Source organism: Parambassis ranga, chromosome 13 (genome assembly GCF_900634625.1).
Source record: "Parambassis ranga chromosome 13, fParRan2.1, whole genome shotgun sequence".
Classification (NCBI taxonomy): domain Eukaryota; kingdom Metazoa; phylum Chordata; class Actinopteri; family Ambassidae; genus Parambassis; species Parambassis ranga.
The window spans coordinates 11,751,202-11,770,728 of NC_041033.1; the positions used below are offsets into that span (position 1 = coordinate 11,751,202).

The 19,527-nt window shown below is 40.2% G+C and overlaps 1 protein-coding gene across 1 annotated transcript in view; it reads right to left on the minus strand.

The window, feature by feature from the left end:
• The window catches only part of LOC114444859 (leucine-rich repeat and fibronectin type III domain-containing protein 1-like protein), a 55,010-nt gene extending 45,732 nt beyond the window's left edge, over window positions 1-9,278 (minus strand). The window contains exons 1-6 of the mRNA XM_028419724.1: window positions 9,086-9,278; window positions 7,056-7,207; window positions 6,698-6,951; window positions 6,323-6,566; window positions 6,069-6,226; window positions 5,091-5,471 (exon numbers count right to left, since the gene is read on the minus strand). Coding sequence (XP_028275525.1) covers window positions 5,091-5,471; window positions 6,069-6,226; window positions 6,323-6,566; window positions 6,698-6,951; window positions 7,056-7,207; window positions 9,086-9,278 — 1,382 coding nt within the window. The remainder of the gene's footprint in view (window positions 1-5,090; window positions 5,472-6,068; window positions 6,227-6,322; window positions 6,567-6,697; window positions 6,952-7,055; window positions 7,208-9,085) is intronic.
• Between the last annotated feature and the right edge of the window lie 10,249 nt (window positions 9,279-19,527).

Genomic DNA, 19,527 nt, shown 5'->3' on the forward strand with positions numbered 1-19,527 from the left:
CAGAGATGGTAAGGACGTGCCTCACACAAGACAGCACCCTCAAGGAGAGAACCAACCTAACGCCAGGGTATCATCACATTGATAAGAAACGTGTGTGTGTGTGTGTGTGTAGATTCTTAAATCTCATCCAAGTTGTAAATTGTTGAGTCAGAATTAAGTGCAGTGTTTTACTACTTATCTGGAAGGCTTTACTGCTTATCCACAAGGCTTTATCAGTTCCGCTGATTGATGGTTAGGTTCGACCCGGAACATAAAAAAGACTGTGTGTGTCAATAAAGAAGTGTGTCAGTTGGAGGGAGATTGAGGGGGGATTATGACATCAGCTGTCTACTGTTTACATCACTGCCTCTGCATTTTTGCAAAAACACATCAGGGAACACAATTTCAAGATATGCGTTCTGCACAGCAGGCAAGCTCTTTTTTTAACTAATGTGCTTTATTAATGGGAACAAGACCTCACACCAACCAAACAAAAACAGCAGAAAATGCTCATAATGAATCAGAATCAAACTTTTGTTTGTCCCGGTTGGAAGCTGCCCTCTTGAAGCCACTACTGTGACATAAAAGAGAAAATATACAGACAGTGTAACAGGCTTGGCTGCCTTCTTCCCTTTAACAGGTTTACGCCAATTAAAAAAAAACACACACACACACACACAAGGAAAGTATTATTGTAGATTTGTTGATATGTAACTATTCTGACATTGCATTTGTCGCTTCTTATTATTATGGTATGGTTTTTAGAAATAACATGAATCTAGCCTGCTACTTGTGAAAAAGAAAGCAGTCTGCTGTAATGTTTGGTTTCTCTCATTCTCATTCAACTCATTATTTTATCCGTTCCTTCATTCATTCATCTACGCTTCATTGATCACATTAGTCAAGGGGTTTTGAAGAACATGTCTTAAAGTGCAGGGTTAACTAACATCAATGATTTCTAAGTACCTCCACACGAATGCACACACTCACACATACTCAGTCTTATAATAGCATTGATCGCAAGTAGTCATGGGGTTTTGAATCGGCCTCAGAGAGCTGTCTTTATGTGCTGGACTGCTGAAAATCTCCAGACAATTGGTAGTCCTTCTAAAGCGGCAGTTGTTCTAATTTGAGCTGCCCTCTTGGTAAAAGTAAAATAAAAAGGACACCAAGGGCAACGTATAGATTACAAGAAGCTGTGAAGCGGAACCTCAGCTGGACCGATTTATTTGTAGCTCCGCTCTTTTAGCCTTCATCTATGGCAAACAGCTCTAATGTGCTGTGTGTGTATTCATGTTCTCATCTATGCATGTATCACAAAGCAATCTTTTCATTTTCTCATTACAACATAATTTTTATCTGTCAGTTTGAATCTATAGTATTGATCAAGCATCAACAGTTGTGGCATTAATCACTAGTATAATGATACACTGACATGAAAAGTAACAAAAATAACCAACAGAACGCTCACATGGCCTCCTCCACAGCAGCAGAGCCCATGTTGTTTTCTCTTTCCTGTCTTCCACAGTCCTCAGCACTTTGTGCCCTCTCTCCACCCCCTCCCACCTTGTCTCCTTTCATGGCAGTGTGCCTCAACCTAATGGATATTGACCAAAGGAAGATAGAAGAGAGGAACTGAACACATTTGCACACACTCAGAGCTGTTTCATTTTTTGTCTTTTACTCAGAACTGAGCTGGTGCCGTGTTGATGCATCTAATGGATGATAATCTCAATGATGACATGTGTGGTGTCAGACTCATGATGCAGCCATGATCTCATCTGAGGAAGATTACAGGAAATTAAACTAAAGCATCACACATGTAGTGTTTTTCTTCATACTTGATTAGGATACGATGAATATTATCATGTAATCAAAGTAGAATAACTAGAATAAGGCAATAATTCATCTGCTTACTTATATGAACATATGACATGGCATGTTGTCACAGCATGGAAACTACTTCCCGCATAAACAAGGTTTACCTGGACTAAAATGCTTCATGTTTATTTGTTGACCTTCCAGCCTAATACTGTAGTCATGTTATGTTTGTATTACTGTACTAACAGCAAGAACAGTGTTGACTATCTCTGCAACTATAATCACTCCTTGCAGCTGCTTTGTCAGAATACAGCTGCAGAACCACTTCTGGCATTTACAACCCAACACCTTGTAATAACAGACAGTAAAATATAACCACACAATCTGATTTCATGCTCCACACGGTACAAATTCTTTTCCACACAGGGCACAAGAGAGTTGGTTATCTTGGCTTTGGAGTTGGAGGTGTGCAGCTTGTCACCTGCAGCTCCTCCTCTAACAGCTCACTGTGTCTGTTTTTTAGTTTATTTTATTTGTTTGTTATTTTGCCATTACTCACTGGGAGAAAAACTAAAAAAATTGCAGCAAAAAAAATGAACTGTGGTTTTTTTGTAAATGTTTTTTTTTCATCATTTCCTCTAGCTCCTTCACAGCAACTGACTGTCATATATTGGATACGCTTACAGCTGGTATTTATAGGCTATATGACTACATTAGCAGTTATGTAATACAGCTTTTACAGAGACAAGACAGCATATGATGGATTGAAGGGACAGGAGGTGTTGTTTTCTGCTTTAGCCTCACAATAGCATGTTTACATCACTATTAATACATATGATGGATAGTGAAGAAGCTTGTTGATGGAGCAGATTGCCATTTATAACACTTTTGCTTAGGTTGCTCTAGGTGGAGTATTTTAATAATTTGGATTAGCCTGTCTTATATTATTATTGCACATAGCAGTGAGGGGCTACCTAGCTTATTAAAATACAGTTTGTGTTGTGTCTGATTGTTTAGTCATTATAAAATATGCACACAAACATAAACACATATACCTACAGCCCCACATCATTGATCGGCTTGGTTGCAGATGGACATTTGCTCTGTGGGAAAAACACTGCTTGTCTCACGGTTTGCTAAACCTTCTGAATAAACAAGTGTCCTCTCTTGCTGAGAATTAACTTTAGGATCACATTTTGGAGCACAAGACAGGTCCATGTTGTGTTGACTGTTGAATAAAGAGGAGCTGTCTGTTTCTCCTGTCAACATGAATAGATTTGTTTCTATCAGAGACATTATTTCCCCTGAGAGACAATTTCAGCTGTTGATCAAAAGTAAAAAGGCTAAATTGGTGAGCAAACAATTTGGTAGGACATTGAAGACATTTCTGATTTACCTCTGTAATCACAGAAGACAGAGTGATATACTCAACCATTTCATTTGCACGTCAGGAAAGAGGAATAAATAAATGGTGTGATAGTATTAACGCCACCCGTCACTCAGAACAAGATCTAGGAGGTTTTCCCTATCTGTTGCCATGGTAACTCCATAACACATGAAAATCAGGACTTTCCCAGACTTTTGGAGGAGAACAATGTTATAGCACATAGAAAATGTGAATGGTGCTCCAAGAGTGCAAATCATTTAGAGATGTTAACTGAAACACCCACAAGTCCCTTGTGGTAGTTAACTGGAGGTTTTACCCTCAGCTTCAATAGGGCACAGTTAGTTATAGCAGTTCTAAGAGGAAACAGCAGAGTAGGTGAGGAAGACTGCAGAGAAACATCTCCCCTACTGACATGCAGAGAAACATTCAGTATCAAAGATAAATCGAGCCATCAATACACCATACTGGAGGGAGACAAACCACTAGCAGCGGCAGGAAACAACCTGCCTATCTAAAGCTTCTTTCACATAAGCACTGCTGCACCGAAATTTTTTAGACATCACCCAGAGGAGCTGTAGTTGAGAACACAAATGTCAGCTGGACTTTAACTGGGCTTTATCCCTCCTGCGCCCTGCTAATAAATCTGTGTAGTGTCCGATTGAGCCGATTTGTGTATAGAGCAAAGTAACTGTCCTGAGAACGGACAGTGAGTGGATGATGTGGAGTTGCTACTTTATACTCATTATGCACACTGCTTGTTTGTACACATTCATTTGTTAACAGTGTAAATACATTTAAATACATTCATCCTCAGTCCTCCTCCCTTGTCATGCTTTTCTAAGGCACATTTCCTGGTATTCAGAGCACTTGTGACACGGATTATATCCTGCTGTGAGCTGCATTTATAAAAGGGCAACTCCAGACAAAGGCTGGACCTAATTCTTTGCACATTGTTTAGAATCCATGCGTAAAATCTGCTTTAATGTGATTTCAGCCTGTAAACATATGACTGATATATTATATAAATTAATGAAAGACTCTTAACTAATAATTTTAGTTGGGATGGGATGAAAAAAGTACTTCTATCTATCTCAAAATAACAACACTATATATGGATGGATGTAGTTTGGCATTTTGCAGAGGAACTGGCAAATTTTGCAGTCGTCTTTTGGTGAAAAACTTGCTGCTGTTATATGGACAGTGAGGATCATGATAGATATTTAAGTTGGGCGAGCCTCAAAGAGGCCTCACAGTAGTTGTATGATTAACATAATTGACCACAGAATGACCTTCTGTGCATCATGACGCTCATTTCAACAGTAACATTAGAATTCTCTGGGTGTTCATTCCCATTTCTTTTTTTTTAGACTTGGCTTTTTTTTCTTTGCTGTAACATGGCATGCACACAAAATGTATCTGTTAATGGTCTTTTCCTACATTAAACCAGTCATAGTGATAGTGTCCAATGCATTGAAAACATGGAAAAGTATCCCATTCAGAAAGAAATAATGAAAACACCGGCTGTGAAGGCCCGCAGCGCTACAATGAAGCAAATGAGGAGGCGAGCAGTAAAACTTGCTCATCGGATATTCCTCATATTTGGCTCCAGCTCCCCTCTATTCAGTGACAATGGCTCTGTTCCACTACAGATGTCTTCATCATTTCAGTTGATTAGAGTTTTACGACTGGATAGCGCTAATCTCCTCGTATACCATCTATCATCTCCTCTCATCCTCATAGCAGTGGCTGATTGTTCCGATTAACTCACACACAGCTAAACACACACACTTAAACTTGTGCAGGCGCACAAATACATTTGACTAATATGCTTCAAAAGATCCATAAATGTCTCCACAGATCAGTAACAATAAGATACTTGGGGCACACAGACAGATACACCAACCTGTAAACCAGAGTGTCGTCCCCAGAGCTGTTGTACTGGACCTGGAACATCCTGACTCCAGATGTAGGAGCTTGACTGCTCCATCTAATGAGGGCAGAGTTTCCTGTCAGTTCCACCAATGAGACCCTCCTGTCAGCCCCTCTTGTCTCGTTGTTAGGCAGCGCAACCTTGGAGGAGGTCAGGATGTCAGAGGGGGCAGGTTCCGAGGAGGGATCTCGACTCCGGCTTGTGCTGTTTGCCAGATGGGGCATTGCTGTGACAACCAACTCCACCCTTCCTGTGGATTCACCTGCTGCATTAGAGGCGATGCAGGTGAAGTTTCCTGAATCTTTCAGCGTTGTTACATTGATCTCCAGGCTCCCATTAGGGAAAACTAAAGTTCTGAAACAAATGGAAATAAGATGTGATGAAGTACACATGGAGAGCTTATTCTTATTTCCTTATCTCTCTGCTTCTTTTCCTTCTAAGCTTCATCTGCTGGCTCATTCAAATAAGATACTTTTGTAATGCTGTAGACTCAAAATTGGGCTGGCAGAACATTTACCACCAGCATCCACCTGGACTCTATTCAGAATCACTATGACTGCCAGGCCGAGGAGTGTGTTTCCGACTGATTGTGCTTCTTCTTCTTAAATTTTAGGATTAACACCATAAAAGACAACAATGCTGCCCAGCTAAAACTAGCTCATTTAGATATTGATGAATGCAAAGAAGTACCATCAAATCAAAACTGTTCATGTTATCAATGAAGTATTCTCATGCAAAACAGGTATGCCAAACACCAAGATGAAAAATTTGAGGTGATTCTGACCTCATTTAGACCCACATAGTTCAAGAACTCACATCCTACTATTGCTACAGCTATGGCATAAATTTTCTAAGATGCACTGTCTCACTGTCTTGGATGCACAAGAGTCTGTTAAGTCAAATCATGACTTAATCCTAACCAGTAGGTTTCGACTGGGATCGAGCTAATACCTGGAGCCATTAGATATTAGTCGCCCTTCAGGGCTGATCCAGTGAACTTCAGGCTCTGGATCACCATTTGCTTTGCACTTCAGACTGGCAGGCTGGCCTTCCATGGCCACAGTATGGGGTGACTTGCGGGTCAGAACCGGTGGGTCACAAATAAACTCCTAACGGGCACAAAAAGAGATAAGGTTGCAAATCGGTGTTTCTATCTGTGTTATTAGATTAGATTAGATCAAAATGTTGTATGAGAATGAACAGACCTCTTCAGGTATTGTCCAGAAATACTTGGCACTGAGGTCAGGTGGAGAGGCGCACGTCTCGAGGTCATCTTCTCTGGTTAGTCTTCTCAGCCACAGAAGTTCACAGTTACAGTGAAGGGGGTTACCACCAAAACTCAACACAAGGGAGGAGAGGGGCGAGCCTTTGGACTTGGCATATACTGGGATTCTCAGGAACAACGGGTCCGGGGGAATTTTCTTCAGTTTGTTGGACGTCATGTCTAGCCTGTTAACAGACGTGGTGTTGGGAGAAATGGATGGATAGATATAATGAGTAAAGAGAGGAATATTATTAGCTAAAGATGTGGTGTAGCATTGAATGTGTACATTGTTTAATTCTCCTGTTCATTTTCTTACCTGGCCAGTTTGTGCAGGTTGGTAAATACCCCCTGTGGAACATTTTCTATGAGGTTATGATCCATGTTTAGGGTGTTGACATTGGTTAAGCGCCCGATTGTGTCCCAGGGCACCTGGGCCAGGTTGTTGTAACTGAGGTCCAGGTCCTCCAGTGTGGACAGGAAGTCATCAAAGGCATGAGGCGATATGGAGTGGAGCTGGTTGTTAGCCAGGATCAGATGACGAAGGTTGGTCAGTCCTTTAAAATGGTCATCCTGGATGTTGAAAAAGTGAATAGGTGAAGCTGTGAGTATTTTATGATGTGTGCTGTATCTGTACATCATTTCTTATTCCACCCACCATCTAACATCCATCTTACCTTGATCACAGTTAATCTGTTAGAGTCCAGGTGGAGTGCTCTCAGTCGCCGCAGGTCACTGAAAGCTGACGGAAGGATCTGACTGATGGTGTTTCTGGACAGGGTCAGATGTAACAAGCTGGTCATGTTGGCAAAGTCCTTTCTTCGAACAGCTGCGAGTGAGTGGAATAAACAGAGAATAAGACTCTGTCACCTGAAACTAAGGTTATACATTACACAGTGATAAAGAAACACATCGAGCTGAAAGTTGGAGTGCTAAAAGTCATTTTTATATTGCCTGACCACAGAATGAGGTGCTTTCATAGAAGTAGATGACTCAGGCTGATAATGTTCTGTAGCTTTTCATAAATTCTAGATGTAAAGTTAGGATGTCGAAGATAAGTAAGGGAAGTCTTAAGAGAAATCTATTGAGATGAGGTCTGCTTCTACTCACACACACACACTGCTGTGCTCTCACATGCAGCATAAGGCTTTTCAATGGAGCATAGCAGACTTCTCACAGTGAGCCTTTAATGGCAGAGGAGTAAACTTTTAAATCAACTGCAGTTGCTAAGATTGTGAGACGACAGGTGACAGCCGCTGACACGAAATGAGAATCCTCCTTAGGCCAGACTGCCTCAAAGGCCACGCCTCCACAGGGATTAAACTAATCTCACTTTATTTATATATCCACTAAAGCTGTTCAATAATTTATACTTTCTCCATTTTATTTGCCGACAATTTTCCTTGTGTCATCTATATATGCCACTTGTATGGTAATATATGTAACCTTGATAATGTATGGTTGTATCTCCTCCTTCCATCTCCTCCTCGTCTTCATCTCTCATGAAAAATGAAGCAGGCTTCTGCTGTTTAAAGAGGTTTTCTTGTTATTGCTGTGATATCACTTGCTATGTGTATTTGTATATGGGAGAGCACCAAAAACAATCTTACAATAGCTTTATATTTCAGGATCTTATCCATGACACATCACTTACATTGTTAAGTAATGATCACAGATTTTCTTTCTCCTCTTTTATACACTTACATTTTGAGTGTAATTCTTTTGCCCAAAGCATGAGACAAAATACACAATCAATTAATGATGAATCTGATTAGTTTGCAAAAGATTTACTGTTACTACTGCTGTGTAACTAAGTTTTTACTATAGACACAGGCAACATTCTGATATTGTGACATCCCTCCTAACAAGTTAAAAAAAATAAAAGATTTCAAAGCCTTTCTTTGGTCTATAAAGCACCAAATTGCCTGTCCTCTGAATATATCTGACATTCTTCTGTTTTGTCAACCAGGCAGATCCCTTACAGCCCGAGGCCAGTCTCCTCCTTTAAATTCTCAGAGTTCATTCTGAATCAGGCGACCAAGCTTTAAGTGCATATTATGCTGCTGGAGCATGATCAGCTGAGATGCACCAACACTGTTCTCTTTCTGTTTCAGTTGTTCTGTATTACTTTAAATCATTTATGTCAAATTAGTACATTAACAGCAGACTGAATTAACAGCAGACTGAATGTGGAATCACCCCCCAACAATATATTTTTGCACATGCTTGTGCCAAACTGAATGAATTTCATAAAAGCTACAAATTATGTTCCATGACCCTGTTAGAGCAGTCTTTTCTTTCAGCTTGTTCTTTGTTTTGGTGAACTATGAAGCAGAGCGCTAATGGGAATCCTGATTAAAATGAAGCAACACTTGAGTTCTTAAAAATAAGTAGGTTTCAAAGTAGCTCTTTAAAATAAGAAGGAGATGAGTCATGAATGCAATTGGAAAGACTGAAACAAAGAAAAGTATTAAAGTTAAAAAGAAAGGTTTGGACTTATGAGAAATGTTATTTATTTTGAGCCAACATTTGTGTTAAAATAACTCTTCCAGCCAAGTGTTCTGAGATAAGGCAAACACGCTGCCTATTATCAACCAGCCACTGTTTTTATGTAAACCGATGCAAGTGCTGCAAAAGATGCGTGTTCCAAAGCGTGAGTTAAATTTTGGCGGCAGATTAAATAGAATTGATCACTGGCGTGTGTTACCAGTGATGAAGTTCTCTTGAAGCCGTAGCTCCACCGTGCGCCGATCGATGGCAGCAGGAACAAACAGCAGGCCCGTCTTGGAGCAGAGGATAGCGAGTGACGGAGAAAGGCTCTGGCACATGCAGCGTTTCGGACACGGCTGTCCCCTGCATGCTGCCGCCAGCAACAGCAAAGAGAACCACAGCCGTTCCATTATCCTCCACGGGGAACAGGGCAACTGGAAGACAGAGACAAAGGAGCCGTGAATGAGAGTGGATGCAGCAAGTGGAAAACCAGCGTCTGTTTTCTCTGACCTCCACAAGATCAGATGACAAAGTCATGTAACAGGCACTACATTTCTTTGTTTAGGAAAACAAACATAAAGGCAGTCTTTGATTGCATGACAAATCAGATGAACAGCAGCGCCTATAGGGACGACAACCAACTCAATCCAGAGCTGTGCAGGTTGTTGAGGACATGAAGGACTTTTGTGCAGGTGCTGAATTCTGTTGGCATTTTCTTAAGACAACACTGGGATTTACCCTATATTTCATACTTTAACTTGGACAGTCCAGCTATAATCCTCAGTTTGGTAACACGAATATGATGTAAGCCTGAAAATATTATCCACTGTTGTGGACATGACATCAAATCTCTCCAAGCACCTGCAGATGCAGCAGACTAACAGAAAACCCTCCCTGAGAGCCAAACAGGCAGAGCTTGTTTTTCAACAGGTAACAGATGAGCAGCTGTGTGGCATTATACTGTGGCTGTGTTTCTGGAGAAATGTAGACTTTACAGACACATATTAACACTGTTGTGTATACCCTCCGTATCACAGGACCAGTATATGTCCTGATGTTTAAAGATGGGAGTAAGTAATGCATTACTTACTCTAAAGTGACAAATCATGTTTGTTTGTTGTTTTGAGTATTGACCCCAGTATTACATGTGTCAAGTTCTCATAGTGATGTGTCATATCTATAAAAGTTGTTGACCTTTAGAGTGGTGACAGTTTGTGGTCTATGAGGAGAATCATGACTACTTATAACTGCAACTATGACATTTTATGGTGGTGTGAATCTTTCTATTGCAGAGACACAAGCTGGATCTGTGCACGTCATCCCAATAATGATCAGTCTTCAAGATCAATACTTTGGCAAAGCATTTTTTAATAATAAAATGTTTAATGCTGTCAATTACTGTCATTATGTAGGTGTTAATAGATATTTAAATGCATATTTATCACTAGAAATGTGTTTGTTTTAGGTAAAAATGCCTTCAGGCTTCGCTTTAGGTTACTTCTCCATCGATATCATGTGCAAAAAAAATTGACTGTTTATATGAGGTGGGAGCGTTCTGGTGGGGAAATGATGCCGTGCATAGTTTTACTACAGAACAATCTACAGATTATGACATGTATGACAGTTGGCCAGTTGTGTGTGCATACATTAAGTGTTAACACATGTTGTACATCACGGCTAATTAGTTCACCTTTCATTGCACAGACAGAGAGGGTCACCTTCTTTTTGCACATTGAGTTGTCTTCGTACCATCTGCTGTGAAACAGAAGCACAAATTCTACCTGCAACAGTCTAACCAGGCAGCTAAACTGCACACTACAGACACCTCATGGTGTGATGTGTGTGTTTACCAGTGGGCAGCAGTATATTAGCCTTACCAGTTTGACTACCAGGTGGATCAATAGCACTGAACTGTTACTCAGCAGGTGGCCGGTGTGCTACTTCTCTTTCTTTCACCTCAAACTCTTTCACCAAAAGGGTTTTTATCGAGGGCTGACAGCATCACCAGACTCAAAGCACTACATGATTTTCTCTTATGTTAGGTTTTCCTCTGTATTATTACAAAATTAAAGCAGTCTCATCAGCCTGGTAAAAATAGATATTCTGCGATTTCATATTCTTCATCCTTCCACATTGGAAAACACAATTAATGATGAGCAATGTATAAAAGCAGCATTTCCATCTTACTCCAGCTCACTGTTTGATTGTATTTATTTCTATTACTTTTATTATTATGCCTTGCCCAGCCCAGCATGCACTTGGATCGTTACCTTCTTAGCTTGTTGTTTTAATCTGACTACCACCTACTACCTGACCTTGGTCGAGCTGTCTATCATCTCATCTGTCTGCCTCTACATATCCATCATACACCTCCTGTTTGTTTCTACCACACTGCCTGCCTCTGAACATGTCCTCACTTAAACTGTTATTTATAAACCACATTTCCTTCCCAGGGTGCAATTTGTATTCCTAATAACCCCCTACCTAATGTTGCTTTCACTTTCCCTCCCTATTTTTCTCATGATCATCTGTCTCTCAGGAGCTCTTCCTTAATTCCTTCTCTTTTTTTATGCTCTCGCACAATTGCCCCCCCCCCTTATTTCTCTTTCACCTTGTCTGGATCATGCTGGATGATTGTAATGTGTCTTTAATGGGTTTATGCTATAGAAAACAGTAACAACTGTGGTTTTAAATGCACAAATCCTTCACACTCATCCAGCTTTAATGTGCACTGTAAAAAATAGCTGTAATAACAGGTCTGTTTTAAACATTTAGACACACATCACTTGTTTGTTTCCCACTTATCCAGACTATGTGTGTGTTTTTTAAACTATTCAGTTATGGAGATATGCATTTTTTCTTTGTAATTCAGTGAGGATAATAGTAATCAGTCACCCACCATTGCCTACTGCTACGCTTGTTCAGTAATGGAGAGCTAATAAAACAGGAGAAACAGATCCAAGCTGTCTGCCCTTGCCACCAGTTAGACTGGCCCATTATAGTTGTTGGCAATAGTTTGAATGACAGTTTAACACTCTGCAAATGCTCACTGTTGACACATTTGTGCAGGGTAGAGCCTGACAGTTCACCGTAACCCCTCCCACCTTGGTGCGAACCAGCTGTAATAGTGACTGGTTGTCTTATATACCCTCATGCACAGCCTCACACTGCATGACGGGCTGAATACTGCCAAAAAATATGACTCAAAATCCCAAATCCTGCAGCTAACCTACTTTCAGGCATACCCAAAAACTGAGCAGAAAAAGTTTTATAACAGTCAAAAATGGGTCAGAAAACCTATATTGCCCAGCACACAGTTTCAGATGTTACATTTGGTGTTGGGCCAATTAGGTTTTGGACCTGACTGTAGCTGGTGGTGAGGATGTCTTTAACCACAGTGTTGATTAGTAAATCCTGTGTATCCACCAATCATCCACACTGACAAGTGATTATCTGGTTACAGTGCATTCTGAGCTACCTTGAAAGTATTATAGGGTGTGAAGGTGTATGCATATGCAAAAAATAATTCCTCCATTGTCATTTGGCTGCATACATACAGTAGTATGTAGATGTGTTCCTCAGTTAAGTTAAAGCAAATCCCTGTGATTTACATTAGGAATAGTGTTTTTTAGAATTTAACTCTTAGGTGGCAATGTTGTGTGGTGTGGGAACTGTGTGTAACATTGTGTTGCAGTGTTTCACAGTTAATAAGCCGTTAGTAAGCAGGCCTCACTTTTCCATCAATGCAGCTCCTTAAATCATATTGTGCACATGCCTGATTAAACCATGTCATTTCCATCATATGCAAACACAGCATTGGGGTAGTTTCTGAAAAAAGAGCCTATTTAGCATTTCTGTGTTTATATATCTTCTTGAATCAGATTTAGTCACAAATAATGTGTTCATTGGATGCGGACGTAGAAGCAGACTAACACATCTGAGCTCATCCGTGGATATTTTTTAACACATTTAAAGGCATTATGTTGGGCTGCATGTCCGATCCTCAGAATTAGGTATAATGAGTCTTTATGTCTTCAAGTCAGAGGTAACAAGCAAAATCACCCTGCATCATTTTGTGGTAATTACAGTGAAGAGCTCTGTATTGATATTCATCCTCCACAATTGACTGTGAGAGCTGGCAGAACAACACTGGGGATGTCTCCAGCAGTGACAAATGTTTATGTTGTTATGTTTCTGTTTTTTTTTTTTGCATAGTAAGGCACAAACACACACTGACAGTCTCTTTGTTTTGCTTGACAGTATGATCTCCGCTTTGCATTTGTGAATCAATCAGCTGCTCAGAGGGAGCGTATTTTTCCATGTGTTTAGGCAAGATATTGGAGCAGTCCGGAATGCAACATCAGTGTATGTATACGTATGGAGACAACGGTTATTAGTTTTGAGTAGGGCACGATTAATTACAGAATTTTATATAGTTAATCACAATTAATCACATTTTTATTAGTGCTGTCAAAAGATTGAAATTTTAAACCAGATTAATCGCAGGGTTACTGTGGATTGATTTTGATTACTCACAATTAAATATCGCTCATTTTTTAACTTATATTAATCATGTTGCATTTTTCATAAAGGTGTGTGTGTCGGAGGACAACTTGTCCACATAGCCCAACAGGAGAGCTGCTGGGGTCATCTGCCGATTTCTGCATGCCCGATGGTAACGCTACTTCGACAAACTGTCCAAAATGCATGGCCAGAGATGAATAGAATTGTAAGTGTAAAGTAAAAGGCTCGTCCGGGATTTGAACCCAGGACCTCTCGCACCCAAAACTAGAATCATACCCCTAGATGCCGAGCCAGGGAGTCATTCTGCACTGCAGATGAGTTGATTGCGTTCAAATTTTTAATCAGATTAATCATAATGGATTAATCCGCGTTAACGCGCTTATTTTGACAGCCCTAGTTTTGAGATAAAGTATAAGAGATTCTCAAAGGAGTTCAAAGTCTCTTGTAAGATGGTTCTGAGCAGTAATTAGCAGCACTATACACAAAGAAATATCGACCCTACCTGTGATGACAGCTTCTTTCTCAATCTATTTTCTTTACAGTTTCTCACCCAATCAAAGGAAACATGGAGGTGTCTTTACTAATGTGCTCTGTGTAAAAACAGCAAGCTGCAGCACCAGCCTGTTTACCCCGTTTGAAGAAGCACAAGCTTGAGTATGTTTTCAATTAGAGCGGACATTCTCCTGATTAAGCCCATGCTATTTAGTCATAAAGAACACAACATGATCAAAGTATCCTTAAGCCAACTAAAGCTTCTTTATTTCAATGCATACATAATGCGTTTTAGGACAATGGAGAACAGAGGACAACAACTGTTATTACAAGGTTCATGTTGCAAATATCAAGGAAGTGACATCAAAACCCAGTATTTAGCAGCGGTCACACAATGAAATGGATTAGCAGTTGAAAGAACTGAAGCTAAAAAAAGGAACAGTGTTATTACCGGCTTGTTTGAAATAATCAGCAATGTAAATCACTACACACTCACGCATGAATGTGCTTATTAGAGGGATAGAGAACAACAGCAAAAGTCAGTTTATGATTGTCTGCAACATGCCGACATACTCAGAATACCTTTCCAGAAGCAACCTACTCCTGTGAGACATCCTCAGTCACCACCACCAATTGGATTCACATGCTCAGCTCCTCTAGTCTGACTGAGAGGTGGGGATCATTACAAAAACAAAACAAGAAAACAACAACAACAAAAGAATCGAACGTTCAGCAAATGAGTGCAGATTCTGTGCTCCTGTTTGCCATCTCTGGCTTAACAAAGTAAGTCATGATTGTAACCTCTGAGCAACTAAATGTCATCTCACTCTTCTCCTAATTGCCCATTGAAGAATATCATTACAATGGCTGCCTTTTGCCCTTGCCTTCACCCAAGTCCTGGTTTTGTGATGTTATGTCTTCATGAATTTCAAAAGAATCTCATTTAGCGTGAAGGGCCCCTAGTGATGAATTTTACTCCCAACTGGTAACCTTTGATCTCACAATCAGTGAGACTCACTCCAGCTGAAGTAGCACTTCAGTCACATAAATTACTGAATGAACACACACTGGGAAAGCTGTTGTACTTTTGCAGGATGTGAAGATAAGACCAGTGCAAAGATTAGGCTGTGAAGCTTGACATATTGGTCTGTCAATATTATTATTATTATTATGTTAGTATAGGCATCTGTGTCTATTGACATTGACAGTTGCTACTTTGAAAAACACATTATAATTCACATCACTGTGGAGTGAAACACCTGTGTGTGAAGAATATTAATAAATGTCAATATTTTACTTCCAAAAAGTCCCAGAAATACAACATCAGTTAGGCTCTAAATACAGTCCTTAGGATGGATGTGTTTGCTTCACTTTTCAGCCCTGTTGGTTTAAACCTCCTGCAGCGATGTGAAATATTTTTTAAACATCATTCGCCAAACAATTTATCAGTCACATATATAGATAAACCACATGTGTTGTTACTGTATCACAATCTCCAGGTTTTGAGCACAGTCTTTTATTAGATTATAATTGGGGATAATCCACTTTACTGAGTGCCTGCAATCCATCCACGTCTGAGTGGCTGTGTTTGGGTGTGTATGTGTCTCTATGTGCATGGGCTTGTGTGCATTCCTGTGTGTGTGTGCACATGTATTTCTAGCTTGTGCTGTGTCCAGCTTGTTCTCCCAGTGTAACCTGCACCTTTCAATGGAGATGGATTACCCTGTCAGCTTTCTTGCAGAACCACTGAGGAGTATCCTCTGTGTATAATGTATAGTATATGTGCTTAAAGCATGAGGTTGGTGTGTGCATGTGCACTCGTGCTTCTAATTTATGCTTGTCACACTTACCTCTTTGAATATGCACATATGCAGCTGTGTTCACGTAGACAAGCACAATCCACTATACATGTGCATAATATAAGCATGTGTGAGCATAAATACATGTGACTTGGCTATATATACAGTAGCAGTCTGTATGTATAAGCACTCATTGCTGTGTTGCTTATGAGTCTTTGTGTTTGTGTGTGTTCCCTGTATTTCTGCAGCCTGCCCTTCTGAGAACACTGGTTTATTAACAACCTCAAACTCAGCAGCGGCATACTGTGTGTTTCTGTGTGAATGCTGCTGCATTCACACAGAAACACACAGTATACACACTCATATGCAGACACACACTCAAAGTTTATTTGACTTAGACAGATGCAACATGAGTACATACAATATGTACCCTTGTAAGTGGCTATAAGTGTCTCTGTATAATGCTGTAGTAATTATTGGTGAAACAAGTCTGCACAGTTTCCGCTCTTGCGTCAACAATATGTTAACTGTCACCTGCACCAAAACGACGCTTCTCACACAAGCTCAGTAATTAAACCTCATTATATTTCATTCCATGGAAAGATGGAGGGAGGAAAAAAAGGGAAAAGTGAAAAAGACTTGAAGCAAAAAGCTGAAGTCAAAGAATGGAAAGCAAAGATAGCAGGTGGAGTGAAGGACAGGTGAAAACCATGGCAAGGCAATGCAATGAAAAGAGAGAATGCTAAAGCACAAACAAAGTGCTTCTACTGAACTGAGTATCTGTCAAAACCAGTGGTGAAGGCAAAGCTTTTTATTGGCTGCAAAATAACTTGGTGGGGGCTTGTAACTTAGCAACAGCCAATGACACATGGATGGTAACAGTGAGGAGGTGGGAAGAGTGTGTGTGTCTATGTGTGTCTTATGGTTGTGGGGGTGTAGTGAGAGTGTGTATGGGGGCTGTGAGAAAATGCAAGATTGGTCTGGAGATCTCGCAAGTAATGAATCCGGAGTGTTGCCGTAAGAGAGGGGGGGGCATGTGGGAGAGAGAGAGGGAGAGTTGTACTAGTGGTCCACAGTTTATTTTTACACACACACACTGCATCAAGGTTTCCTCGGATTACCATAACAACCATACTGTGATGTTATTTCCAAGTGCTCTAATTAAACCAAATTATGGTTACATGAATTCCACCATTTCTCTAATTTTAACTCTTCTCACCAGTTGGTGAACCCCCGAAAGTGCATCCACACTCTCTCTGGAGTCCCTCGTCACATGGTTGAAAAGCTTGCTTACTTTCTCCTCATGCCAAAACTCATATCTGTGGGAATTGTGTAGCAATCTGTTTAATGTTTTATTGAAAACTTATTGGAGGAGAAAAAATGGGAAAAAGTAATATACACTATTTTTAAAAGTGACTAACTAAAAGTTCAGTAAATTCTAGACTCAAGAACTGCAGTGATTTGGTGTCTTAGCTGTCTGCGCTTTTATATTGAATATAGTCTGTGTGGAAAAATTAGCCTGATATAGCACAAGGTAAAGTGGGATCTAAATGTAAAAGTGTAAAATGGTATAGGTAGATATGGCTTTTCCTAAAAATACCAAGTAAGTGTCACTTCCTTAGATGTTCACAGCCCACAGGCAGCTAGAAGCAGGTGACAAAACTGGAGTCTCATTGTTTAATAATTTTCTCATGTACTGGCAATAGGTTCTTAAGACACGTACAGCTTCAGTATTGTATAGTGTCATTGTGGGTGTGTGATCATGTAATGGTAGGGCAGAAAAAAGTGTCTCTTCACTCCAGAGAACCCCACTATAGTAAATGTTTGATAAGCCTCTTCTGATCTTTACAATTGGCAGTCTGTTCCACGCTCAAATGTCACACATTTAGACCAGCCTTCAGCTGGAGGACGGGGGTACGACCCCTGTGCCCACAAGGATCTGCCCTACCTAAAGTGAGAAATGGAATCTCTGCTGGCTGTGGTGCTGCTGTTCCGTAGCTGACCCTGACCTTCCCACGGAGGAGAATGGGAGATGAGACGCTTGCTCTGTGGGGATCACTATTATTATAGCCTATGAGCTGCACGGTTCACCCTCTGAAATCAGTGGGAGAAATGTGTGCTCATTCGTCTTCTTGCCAGCTGCCTCAGCTATAACCCCAGAAAGATTGCTGTGTTGTATCTTTCAAGGAACACAAAGACCTCATTCCAGTTAAAATGTTTTCAAATTCTGAAAAAGTTCTTTGACACTTGAAATGATCCTTAATGAGTGATAATGTGAAGAATTGAATCAATTTCTAATCTCAGTTTGCAAGTTCAATATTAAAAAGCTAACAATCCGAAAGCAAGTATTGTAATTGCTAAGTCCTCAGACGAATGTTTCAGAATGGAAGGTTTGAAATTGAAAGTCTCTCTGTCATCTTATTAGTGCTTATTCTTTACCATTTTCATCGACTTGCCAGGCTGTAGGACAAACACACTGACTGGTTTCATTATATATAGAACACTTGTGGATCGACATAGTTCCTCACTATGTAGGCCAGTACAGTAACATAAATAAAGCCAGGTTGAGGTTAGTGTAAACAGGTCACAGGCATTATCCAACCTGGAAGTCCAACCATGTTTCTAATCCTCTATTTTATACAGTTCTAGGGGAGAAACGCATTTCCCAGTAAAATGTTTTGGCTTTACAATAGCCGACCCATACCTTGTGCTTTTTCCAGACTCTGAAAACATAAACATGACTGCTTTTGATATGCTGATTAAATTATTATAATGTATACAAATAAAGAAATATCATAAAGCTGACCATTTCTGGACCCAAATTGTCAAATTGAGCCCATGTATAGTGTATGAGCCCCCAGAAGAACATGATAAAGAAGCTAAGGAAAACACCTTCCAAAAAAGAACTGGCTTTGAAAAGCTTATAATTTCACAGCCGAACGCACCTTTTGTGGCAGTCCTTTTTTGTTAACTTTGAGGAAAGACCAGTGTGTTATGCTGTTGGCCAGAAATGTGAGGATAAGAATAACAAATGTCTTCTTATTTCTGTCCCATTAAATGCTGTCATCAGTTATCATTCTCCACTAAGTAACAGGTCGGTCAGCCGGGCATGCTGTTATACTTTGGACGTATGATGGATAAGTAGCCTTATTAAATGGCTTCCAATCCATTCTGCAGTCTGCTAGGTAAAACACACTGTTAGTATGTGTTATGTTATATTTATTGTGGTGGATTACACCCGATTTGTTTAAATTTGGTTTGTAAAACTATTGAGTGTGTGTCCAGGAAGCAGGGGTCATTATAGAAAATGTATGTGGAAGATCGATCAAAACACATCATTCTTAACTTGTTCAGAGGCTGGAGAGGTGGATGGAGGTGCCAGGGGATTCCACTGAAGACTCTGGGGTGTGCGCCGTTTGTAATCTGCTAGATGGGCTGTTACAGACTCATTTGGGAAGTCGTCCTTTAGGAGGGACAGGCCCAGAAAAGAACTTGTCTGTGATTGGCTAAACAAATCATTTCTCTTCTTGCTGTTGCTACCAAACCTACAAGTCACCTATAGCTCGTGACACAAGGGCATAGCTTTAAGTTAGACAGCCAGAATTGTTGATATTTTTGTGTTTCATTATTTAGACCCTTTCCTAAAACCTTGTAGCCTTGGTTACCATGGAGACAAATCCCATTAGATACTGGACATGCAATCACTCATAAAAACAGCAACTGATACTGGCACTCAAATGTCCTCAGCGCAGGATTGTTCTCTTAAAAAACCAGAAGCACTTTTAACTTTTATCTTCCTCAGTTATGAATGCATTCGAAATAGTACTTTCAGTTGTTTCTATTA